Source organism: Humulus lupulus, chromosome 3 (genome assembly GCF_963169125.1).
Source record: "Humulus lupulus chromosome 3, drHumLupu1.1, whole genome shotgun sequence".
In the NCBI taxonomy this organism is placed as follows: domain Eukaryota; kingdom Viridiplantae; phylum Streptophyta; class Magnoliopsida; order Rosales; family Cannabaceae; genus Humulus; species Humulus lupulus.
In genome coordinates, this window is record NC_084795.1 from 43,282,180 (window position 1) to 43,294,062 (window position 11,883).

At 33.5% G+C, this 11,883-nt stretch overlaps 1 protein-coding gene across 3 annotated transcripts; it reads left to right on the forward strand.

The window, feature by feature from the left end:
• Window positions 1-357: 357 nt before the first annotated feature.
• On the forward strand, window positions 358-9,267 carry LOC133822601 (uncharacterized). Of its 3 annotated transcripts, none has more exons than XM_062254986.1 (13): window positions 358-592; window positions 1,801-2,042; window positions 2,149-2,242; window positions 2,678-2,764; window positions 3,569-3,679; window positions 4,372-4,542; window positions 4,788-4,919; window positions 5,897-6,399; window positions 6,527-6,626; window positions 6,764-6,823; window positions 8,289-8,381; window positions 8,471-8,590; window positions 8,697-9,267. In XM_062254986.1, exons 2-13 carry the CDS (start codon window positions 2,005-2,007, stop codon window positions 9,012-9,014), a joined length of 1,827 nt encoding a protein of 608 aa, XP_062110970.1. In that variant the 5' UTR covers window positions 358-592; window positions 1,801-2,004; the 3' UTR covers window positions 9,015-9,267. The 3 variants fall into 3 exon arrangements, with proteins under 3 accessions (XP_062110970.1, XP_062110969.1, XP_062110968.1); XM_062254985.1 differs by lacking the exon at window positions 358-592 and adding an exon at window positions 1,026-1,301; XM_062254984.1 differs by lacking the exon at window positions 358-592 and having other exon boundaries at window positions 1,374-2,042.
• The last annotated feature ends 2,616 nt before the right edge of the window (window positions 9,268-11,883 follow it).

The following is an 11,883-nucleotide window of genomic DNA, read 5'->3' on the forward strand; positions in this document are numbered from 1 at the left end:
TATCAGCATGATTTTCCGGCATATGGGTTTCTCTGTTTTTCTATTTGAATAACTAACAATTTCAAATTTCAAACACAAAATCATGGAGTCTAGTGTTTGTATGTGTATCAAAGCAACACTACCCTTTTGCTCCTTCCATAACCTCTTTCCATAAACAGACACAAGAAGACTGTCCTATTTATTATTTTTTATTTATTTATTTATTTATCTGATTTAGTAGTGCGTGAGAGTTGGTCAAATACCCAAATACAAAGACAGGTAATTTTAATAGTCGTTTAGTTGCTTGGAAGTGGCTCTAGATTCTCCCCAAATTTTTGTTTGCTTTCTCATTTCAAACCTCTCTTGCTGCCATACCTTTCTCAGTCAGTCTCCTCTCAGATGCTCCAGTCGTATCTTTGTCATTTCTTCTGTTATTGCTCTTATAATATCCATATATGAATGCATATTTGAACTTTGAATGTTTCAGAAGAGAATAGAGGATTTGACACCCACTGACACCATTGCATTGCTCAGTTTGAACTTTGGGAGCTACAGACATTTTATTTATCTTTGTATACTTCTGTGGATCTTTCACCATTTGAAATCTTCTCTGGTAAGTTTAATCCATTTTTGTAACCTATTTGTTTACAAAGTCTACTTTTTTTTTTTTCACTTCCAAAATACATCTTCTTCTTCTTCTTCTATTTCTTTTACTAGAAAAAAATAAACCATTTTTAAGTTATTGGAAAAAGAGCAAGACTCTAATCCATCTCATTTCTTTTGGTTTGTTTTATTATACGGTTCTTTTTCGCTCTCTTGTTTTGAGGTAAAGAATAAAAGAGGGATCAATTATTTTCACGGGGTCAAGTAGTGATCTGTGTAAACCTGAAAGAGTTCCTGAGGGGTCTTTTAGACAAAAGGGACCACAAAGCTCCATGCTTTGGATTGTTTTACAGTTTCTTGTTTGTTTTGGTGATTTACCTCATCATATCGCATTTATTGTGACTTTTTTTTTCCCTTCCGAAAAAGCAAAACCCATTTGCTTGTATGCTCCTTTTGACTTGGCTTTTTCAAAAAACAGCACTTTCTCTTCACCCTCTGATCTGATTATTGGATTTTTTAAAATGTTGTAGCATCTCTTTCGCCTCAAAAATAATAAATGATGTTTTCTTTAGTTGCAAAAATTGAAGAAAATGAGAGAAAAAGCAACCACTTGCTCTCTTCAAGTGAACTTTGGAAGACTTTCTTTGGGAGTAGGTTTGTGGGAATGCTATCCTATTAACTACTAGTGGAAATCGCTTTTGTTTTTGACTTGCATGAAGGTTAGGGAGGCGCCCCCACTTTCTTCTCTGTGTTTATGGCATTCCCACTTTACTATTTTCCACAATAAAAATAAACATTGTTAAGAAAAACCCCCTTTTGATTAAATATTCTCTCTCCTTTTCTTTTGAAGATTCATCATATCATTTCAAGGGACATAATTTACTGCCTTTTGCCCTGCTCTGAATTTGATGGAGTGTGTAATGCATTTGAGTAAATATAGTGCATATACACAACTTTTTTTTGTTTGTTGATGCATATACTACTCAGTACTCACCTGTCAATTTTTTTTTTTAATTTAATGTATTTAGAATCAATGCATTGGATCTTAAATTGAAAAGAAAATACTGGGCTCACAAAGTTGTGCTGCCAATTTGGATGGTTATGTTGAAAATGACTGGTAGCTGTGCATTCATGAATGCGTTTGTCCTTACTATGAACTCACAGGCGTCACAGTGCCTTTTTTAGTTCTACTTCTCATTATGCTGTCTTTCATGTTAGGCTGAGATAGCTGGAGACAAAATTGGTTGAGATTTTCATTCTTTAAAGCCAAAAGAGCGAGAGTTTCTATTTCGCTTCAAGTTCAGGATTTATGATACTTGTTTGTACATGGGCATCTTCTAGTACCAGAAGCCAAGGTTTAGGGGGGAATTACATTTACAGGCTGTGCTTTATGTGACAAAAGGTCAACTCCCGTTACAAAGGATGTGCGACTCTCTGATTCTGCAAACTGCCTTGACCCAGTAAGGACTCGTTTCTCAAGCTTCTCTTGGTTATTAATGGAGCTCTGGTCTGGTATTTTTTTTACACTTACCTTTCCTGAATATTGTCTTACTGCCTTTTTCACAGAAGTGATGCCCTCTGTAAATGCCCTCATTCTGGTGTGATTTGTAACTCACATCTTCAGTATGCTACCGGTGAAAACACATCTTTAGAGTTAGAGGTAGGTACTATTTGGCAACTCAAGAGATAACGACAAAAGCAAAATGTGTACTTGTCAATATCTTATTTCAAAATCAATGTTTTATTTATCACTTCAATTTGATCTTTTTTTTTATTAATTTTAATGTTGTTCCTTAACCCCCTCTTTCTGCAAGAGAAAAGAAAACATAAACCTCCTTCTCATTCCCTTCCCTTTTGGTCAGTGGATATCCTCTCCATGGAGGAGATATCTTAAGTTTTACAGCGTTGGGAGATTATTATATCTTTTTTTTAAAGCTTGAATGAATTATGGTAGAGATTTAGCCTAGGAAATACTCAGGAAAACATTTCTTCTTACTTAGTTGATATTTATAAACTAAGTGCTCAATATTGCTGGTTTTGTTTAAACTTAGATTTTTTAATGGAAGGTACATTTGGTGATTTATTTGATCTTTAGGTGAGAAATCGTGGAAAAGGTGCTGCAAGACTTGGAACATACATTAAAAGAAACAATTTCCCATACAGATTCCAACTTGAACAGGATGTAAGCTTCCCTCCCCTGTGCCTAAAACTATAAGCAACATTGTGCCACTATGGTCTTTGTATCTGCTTCTGCTGTAAAAGCCCAGAAGTTGTATGCCTGAATTTATAGTATTAAGCAGTAATTGTGCTCGTGGTAATGGCTTTAATAGGCACAAAGTGCGTATGATAGCAGTATACTGTTCATAGACAAACAGTATCAACGATTATTACCTGACTTGTCATCATGATATACAATCTCATGGAAGCATGGTCAAATTTCTACATGTCGTGAATACTTTATTCAACATGTGAAGCTAGGTTACAAGGGAAAAGTCTTCTTGTAGTCATTTCTGATAGGAGATTCTGTCTCATTCACGTCTATGTCTATACCAGTGTAGCTGACTGCCTTAATGGACTGAATTGCATAAACAAACCCAAGGATGCAAATATAGCTGTTGCTTGTTTCAAGTAGTTGGATGAAAAATGTAACATGAAGTTGTATTTGTTTGATAAAGCAAACACCCCAACCTCAATATCAGTGCAGTCAAAGAAAAAATTGTCCATTCAAATTAACTAAGCGACTATTCAATTTCTTTAGTTTTTTCTTACCGTTCTGCTTTTAGAAACTGTCATATTTCCTAAGGGTGATACTTGGATAATTTTTTGTTTTGTAAGGATAGCCTTCATCTTTGTTTGTTTTTAGTTGTACTTGAATGTAGGTATCTTGTTTCAGAATCTATCCTATGGTTTCGTGAAACCTCATAAGGTTACTTAAGAGTGACATGGTCATTACTACAGCTCACTGATGGTAGTGCTTTTGTTGTAGATACGGAAATTAGAACAGCAGCTGCAAGAAGAAAAGGAACTGCATATTATTTTGGAAAATGCTATTGAAAAAAATGCACTTGAAATCTCTACTCCAGGCCTCCCGCACTGTGTATGTTGTTATTTTACTTTTCTTACCTTTTCTTGTTAATTATTCATGCATGTAATTAATCAGATGAGTGTGCTAGTTAAACTTTTGATTAATGTACAAGAGAGCGCTTACGTGCTTTTTGGTTTTCACTAGTTTAGACTTAAGATGCATAATATGATTAATTTGGAAACCTTGTACGTGTCTGTTATATTATTTGTATCTGCACTTAATGACATCTTTTGGCTGATTGGAAAAAGTTTTCATGAACAGCAGAAATTAGTCATTTCTTTAGAATTTTACTAAGGATATCTATATGACTTGGGGGGAATTTGGATTGCTTTTAAGAAGAGACAACTAAGAAACCACATAAAAAAAATTGTAATTTAATTGTCCTATGCAGCAAAAGAAGGTTTTCAATAGAACAGGTTTGACTTACCGGAAGTACAAGCTAGGCAGTCTGTAGAGTTTCTGACTTAGAAAACATGTTGTGACTAAAGGATTTAGTAGAAGTTTAGAAATGTTATGTTTGTTTTCTTCCAAAGCTAGTTGGTTTCTTTATTGTTCTCCATAGAAAAAAATGTAAATATGTTGATCCCCGATAATTAATTGATCTAAAATGGGATATTAGTTCACGATAAACTCCTGTTTCTCTTTCCAATTAATTGATCATGATGGAAGCCTCTTATCTTTTTTGGTCTTTATGACTGTTACAGGCTCAAGAACTTTTAACCACCATTGCAGCATTAGAGGTGACAGTTTCAGAACTTGAACAAGACATGGTGTCTTTGCATTATCAACTTAGTCAAGAAAGAAATGAACGAAGGCTAGCAGAATATCGTCTAAAGCATCCATCTCCTCAGTTGACATCTCCTCGCTGCACTGATGTAATGAATTTATCGGTATCACTAATTACAGTAGCTGTTTATTTGTAATCTATAATTTTCTGTGTAAACATTGATTAATAGATTTGACCAGCTAATGATTTTAATGCCTCAAAATGGGCAGATTCTGTTGTATGCAGTGGTAATACAGGATTTAAATTGCATCAGTACTTATTAGCTAAAAATTAGATGACATTTTTATATATAAAATAATTTCATTATTTGTAACTTTTTATTACATCATTCAGATTTTACCTTCTTTGAGGTGCTCAAAGCATTTGACTCCAGAACGGAGTCTTGAAGATAACTCATTCCAAGAGTTGGGAGATCAAGAATCAGAACATAGTGGTGAATCAACTTCCATGCAGTCAGGAATGGAGGTAACTTTCTGGTTTTTCTTGTACATGCACTGCCTTTATCTTAATGATATTTGACAACCATGTTTGGTGTTTATCATAGGAACTAATGTCGCCCATAAAACACTCTTAGACTATCATCACTAGTGTGATTCATTCATGTAGGTACTGTAATATATGCAACCCCTTTGGTTTTTTGCTTTTCAAACAGTTCAAATTTTAATAGAGCTTCTCAGCTGCACACTGTTAATATTTCAAATATTTGGATATTTTCATCAACTGTTTAGGGTTTAGGGTATTACAGAATGTCAGTGTCATAAACTCTAATGGCGATGTTTAAACCCCTATTATGTGGTGTTGAAAAGCCAAATTTTGAGCCCTATGGTAATGAAATCAAATATAACAAGAGCTGTTGTTCTTTTGTTCTTGATAGTTAAAAATAGCTATGGAAATGTGTTTCTGTGCTAGAGATTAAAGCCTTTTGTGTGTGAGTTGTTCATCTTCGCTTTACTCTTAAACCATCAAGTCCTTTTAGTTTTACTAATATCCACATGATTGGTACATTTTTTTTTCTTCTTATTCTATAAATTGTGGAAAAATATCATGTTAGAGTAGGGAGAATACAAGAACAGAATGCATACAAAGTTAGAGAAGTTATTGCAGGATTTGACTGAAGACGGTATAGAAATTCTAGTTCATTATCAAATCAATGTTTGAGGAACTTTGAGATGAAAAATGGAAAGCAAGAAAGACAACAAAGAAAGAGAGGAAATGTGACAGTGATTAAAATAGAAAAAAAAATGGTGGCAAAAGTTCTTCTGAACTAAATTGCAATTTTCTTTTCTTCTTTCTGGTTGTTTAAGAAGTAAAAGTTTTCTTGTACATGTTTTGCCATCGATCATGTTCTGCTTTTTTCTCTCCTTCCCCTCTCTTAATCATTAGATTTTAGCATGGGTTTGTGTCTAAGGAGTTGACGATTGGTTGTATATTATTTGTGTCAGAATGCAGAGGACTCAGTTGAAACTTGCAATGACACGGAAACATCCATTAAGATGGACCCAGAATCTTGTAGATCTACTGAATTCATTAAGCTTCCCAAGGGGATACCGCCTAAGGGCCTCTGGGACAATCCTAATCAACTTTCAGAAGAGATGGTTAAATGTATGAAGAATATATTCATGTCTTTGGCAGATTCTGCTATAACACCACCATCAGATGCACTAGAGAACAATTCATCATCTTTATCTCCACGTGGGCATCTTTCTAATTCTTCATGGTGGTCGTCTGAACGGTCAGTGATTTCATCATGGGTGCACAGCCCACAGGTTGACATACAGAGTAACTCTGAAGTGTTGGCCTTTGAGAATGTGTGCGATCCCTATAGAGTTCGTGGAAAACTAAGTTGGGCCGACATTGGAAACTATGGGTTGGCCACCGAAGTTTCTTGGATGTCAGTTGGGAAAAAGCAATTAGAATATGCTGCAGGGGCACTGAGGAAATTCAGGTAAAACCTCACTTGATCCTTTCTCATGGCTTCTTTGCAAACTAGGACAATTTTTCTTATGACAGTTCTAGATTATAAACTTGAATCATGTGATGATTGCTGTTTTTGTTTTGTGTTGGGAGAACAGAATACTTGTTGAGCAACTTGCAAAAGTAAACCCTATACATCTGAACTGCAATCAGAGGCTGGCTTTCTGGATCAACTTATATAATGCACTCATAATGCATGTAAGATTCTTCTATCTTATTAGCCATGAAGTTTGGTTAAGGTTTAAATATGCATGGTTTAATTTTTCAGCAAAATGTGGATAATAAGAATGGAAGAATTAAACTATAGATTAATTCTTTTTCATTTGATTTTGCAGGCATATTTGGCCTATGGAGTCCCTAGAAGTGACTTGAAACTTTTCTCTTTGATGCAAAAGGTCAGTAATGTCACTTTGTCTCATTTTAGTCATTTCATGCATTGAGGCCTAAATTAGAGTGAGTTGCGGGAGCAACATTTGGAACTAGTGTTTTCTTTAGTCTTTACTCTTTAGAACAATAACAATTAGTTATTTGAATATGTTATTTTATTGGTATTTAACGATGTGATGGATTCACATTTATGAAATGTGACTGCGGTTGCAGTTACTTAAGTTTTCATGAGGAAAATTTTCCATTAAGTTATTGTGTCTGCTATGCCAGAGTGAGTCTGTGAGAGACTTAATTAAAAGCTGTCGCACCTACTTTATCTAGAAACTTGAGCTTCTGACCTTGTTCCTTTCATCGTATAAATTCCTTGTAACTCACAACTTCTTGCGGTGCATTGCATTTGGTGCTGTTCCAGCAAATCAAGATGACTTTATACCTCAACAGAGTAAGTTTTGCAGCTTGCTTGAAAATGTTGATAGTCTTCTAGCTTCTGCCTAAACTGAGACAGCAACCAGGCTAAGCTGCTCCACCCTTTCAAATTTAATGAATATGGAGGGCAGGGTTATCTCCAAGAGCTTACACTTGGCACAACCTGCTGCTATAACTGTAGGACACATCTGCTACCCTTAGACGTGTATTCTCCGCAGTCTGTGTGATCCAAGACCAAATGTAACCACATAATAAAAAAATTTCATCAAAGTTAAGATGGTTCTTCTGGCTAAAATTGCACTAGGGAAAACCATATTCTGTAATGTCAATCTTAACTCGTAACGATGGAGTCTGTTCTAGGGTGGCATTAGAAAAAGAAAATCACTTTTTTACTGTTGTATATGACTAGGTTTCCAATTATGTTCTGAAACCTGTGTTAAATTTCCCTGTCAATTTTCTAGTTTAAAATGCAGTTGAGTACTAGGCTCTCAAAAATGGTATTATACTCTTCTCCGGGCTTGTTGACTAATCTTCAGTACCTCACAATAAGTTGAATGTTTAATGGCAAGGCGGATTACCGTGGTGTCAAACTGTAGCTCTAGAATGTATGATTAAATCTTTACTTGCTCTTCCAGTAAAAAAATAACTGCTCGGAGATATGATTATTGTAGCATTAAGTTATGGTACAAGTGTGTGCAAAAGAAAGCAAAATTGAAGTGGAAAGTATATTGAAGCTAGATAAAATAATTTCCATGTAACAGTAATCTGATTATGCATATCCTTACTGTAAATACTGTCATAGCATGTTTTGAACTATGATGAGTAAGATTGATTTCAGAATTTTCTTCACAAGGGATTGAGACTTGACCGCTCTCATCACTTTGTTCTTGTTGACAATACAGAGTTGTCAAACAAAATCTTGTTCTTTTCTACATTCACTTGCATAATTTATTTTATTTTCCATTTTCAATGAATGAATTTCGCTTAACTTCGTGTTTCTGTATTGGGTGTCATGTGTTGATGATGTATTTTTTTGTTATTCTCCAGGCCGCGTATACTGTTGGAGGGCATTCTTTCAGTGCAGCTGCTATTGAGTACGTAATATTGAAGATGAAACCGCCTCTTCATCGGCCACAAATTGTAGGAATCTATTCCATTGATCTATTGTGTTTGCTTTATCTTGTGGCTGTGTACATTCCCTAATTGACATTTGTCGTGAAAAAATTTAGGCATTACTTCTTGCACTTCACAAGGTGAAGGTGTCTGAAGAGCAAAAAAAGTCTGCGATGAGTATGCATGAGCCGCTCGTATCTTTTGCTTTGAGCTGTGGAATGTACTCTTCACCGGCGGTGAGCCAAATAGTAGCTTAATAATACTTTGGACTTTTTCCCTTTTCTGTTTCCTCCAATGAATGAAGCTCTGTTTTTCACGTGGTTGTTGATATCAAATGTTTAGGTAAGAATCTACACAGAGAGAAGCGTAAGGGAAGAGCTCGAAGAAGCACAACGCGATTACATTCGATCTTCAGTTGGCATCAGTAGCAAAGGGAGATTGTTAGTCCCGAAAATGCTGCATTGCTTTGCCAAAGGATTTGTTGATGATTCCAATTTGGCTGTATGGATATCTCATTACCTCCCACCCCATCAGGCTGCATTTGTTGAGCAATGCATATCACAGAGGCGCCAAAGTCTTCTCGGTTCTCGCAACTGTGGCATTCTTCCCTTTGATTCACGCTTTCGATATCTATTCCTACCTGACAAAGTTCCTCTATAATGATGATCCTGACTTAATCTGCAACACCACATACCAACTTTTATGCTGTTGTTCCAACAAGTTGGGACAATCGAAATCGGGCTTCAACGATGCTAGAATGTGTACCAATTTTGGTCTTTTGCATTGTAGACCAGATGTATAAATCCCTAAAAGAAAGGGTCTTGTACATTTTTGTTGATGCATAACTGGGTTTGTAACTATTGATGTATACTGACTGGTTTCCATTCATGCTATGTGAAATAAGAGTTAAAAATATTAGAAAATTGTATTAAAGTTGTCAATATTTAACTATACATTGATTTCGGACAAAAAAAAAAAAAAAACTATACATTAATAGGTTAGTAACGCTTAACTCTTATTTTAACCGGTTCATATGAGAGTATTTCTAATGGAGTATTAAATTAGTAATGTGTTAAAATACAACACTACAAAAAAAGTTGCTCTAATGGCACATGCTAAAAGTTTGTCAAATTTAGTACAAAAATATAGCATGATGCTATATTTACTTTACAAATTTTGCATAACTATAAATGTTACAATTTTTTTTTTTTTTTTTTGCTATTTTGATTATTTTAGTATTATTCTTATCTATTATAATTAAGGGCTAGACTTTTTACTTTAATAATTTATTATTATATTTAACTATAGCAATAAAATATAAAGAAAAAATATTACTTTTTGTATATTTTCAATAAAATATCAAAGAAGCGTTAATGAAACATTGATTTTTACATCGGATTTTACAATTGTGTGTTAGAGCATAGTGCTAAAAATTGTGCCAAATATATCATATTTTTTCTTCTTCTAAACATAATACAATATTTACATCTTCCATTTGAGATTGTCTAATTAAAGATAAATGCGTATCTATAATATATATTTTTTTCTATTGTGATTCTTTTAAATCATTACCTATAGGTAAAAAAATATCTATGGAAAGTTTCTTAAAAAAATACATGTATGGAAACCGTATATTTTATATTAAAATTCGGGAAATTTGTGGCAAATGTGACTCAATAGTATAAATGGTTGTATACAAGTAACAAAGTAATTTTTTTGGCATCAAAATTCCAATTTTGTTATTATTTTGGTGTAGTCATTAGTCCTTATCGGTTAAGTTTATCAAAAAAATAAAAAATAAAAAATTTACAGCAAAAATAAGTAGTTTAAAAAGTTCCATTTAAGTCATTAAATGATTTTTTGATTATTTTAATTTAAATTTAATAAATATTTTTAACATCTAAAATATAATATTTTAACATATATTTTTTATAAAAACCAAAAATTAAAAAAAATATAAATTTAAACTTAAAAATGAACATCATTACCTCTTAAAAAAAATCTCAAATTTATAGTAAAAAACAAAATTTTTTTCTAGAGTTATCTAATTCTATTATTCTTTCATAATTTGGGTTAGGGCATCAAAATCATTGTCTTCATTCTCTATTATTAATATCTCATTTTATTATTACTTTGTTACAATTATTTAATTAGGATTGAATTTTTAGGGTTTTAACAAAAATTTATAGAAATTTGATTTTTTTTAATTTTCAGGTTTTAAATAATTTATTTTATGTTATAAATTATATTTTAGATATTTTAATTTATTTTTTAAAAATATATTTTTAATGATATTTAAATATTTAATAGATTAAAATTAAAATGAGAAAAATTATTTAGTGATTTAAGTGCCATCTTTTAAGCTACTTATTGAATTTGGCCATAGATTATTATTTTTTGAACTAATTTAACAAAGGATTACTAACGTCAATACCAAAATGTTGACGGAAGTGACTTTTGTGGCGTAAAAAAATTACTTTATGATTTAAGTTTTATTACTACTTAATAACTTTTGTTACAAATTTCTCATTGAGTATATTTTTTTAGGGTTATTTGTGACATAAGTACTCAATATTTTAGGTTTGTAATCGGCATAGATCTAATCTTTTTTTTAGCGAGAAAAATACCCAAAGTTAGTAAAACAGTAATTCCGTCACTACTCCTCAACCAGATGTGTTAAATTTTGACTGAATCGATACGTGTCAGTCGCTTATTGGTCCACTTCAGAATATCTTTTAAAAATTGATTTAAATTTAAATTTAAAAAATATTTCAATATTAAAATAATATAAATTAATTTTAAAAATCAAAATCAAAGAAAAAAAAAATTCCTCTAAGAAGAGGATGAACGTGATATGGGATTTGTAAACTTTCAGACCTTTGGTGATTTTACAGTAAAACCAATAATGATAAATGCTAAAAACTAAACACACAACCATTCAAAAATCAAATATAACCTAACAAAATGAGATTTGTACAAACTAAATCAATTCAAAATCTTTAGCAACCTAATTGTCGTTAAACATCACCCTTTAACACTATCAAAATCAAAACAAAACAATACCATAATACAAATTATTAGCCACCATATTTGTCTATAGTAGTGTTATACCCAAATTTTGGCATTGCCATGTGGCGGCCCGCAAAGCTAATGACGTGTCAGAAAAGTAGTGAAGTGGCAACACGCCACGGTCACCGTCGCTAACCTAGGAGGATGAACCCCGTCATTCCCTCAAGCACTTAGGCAGAAATAGATCTCCCCAACACAAGTATACTCCTCCCATCAAGCGAAGTCAAGTGGTTGCCAAAGACCATAGTCAATCGCCAACAGCATGAGGAAGAAGTCCTAGCCGATGGCCCTAGCCAATCGCGCTAGCCAATTGCCAACCACAGGAGGAAGAAGTCCTAGCAGATGGCCCTAGCCAATCACGCTAGCCAATCAGGAGCAAGCCAATTGCTAGGAGAGCTAGCCAATCGCTAGTAGCCCTCACCACTCAAGCCATCTTCTGCACTATAGTGTGCCCTCAACC

Coding starts and splice junctions, on each gene's coding strand:
- LOC133822601 (XM_062254986.1), top strand. CDS start 2,005: ATGTGCGACTCTCTGATTCTGCAAACTGCCTTGACCCA. Junction 2,043..2,148: donor CTGCAAACTGCCTTGACCCA/GTAAGGACTCGT, acceptor CCTTTTTCACAG/AAGTGATGCCCTCTGTAAAT. Junction 6,824..8,288: donor TTTTCTCTTTGATGCAAAAG/GTCAGTAATGTC, acceptor GTTATTCTCCAG/GCCGCGTATACTGTTGGAGG.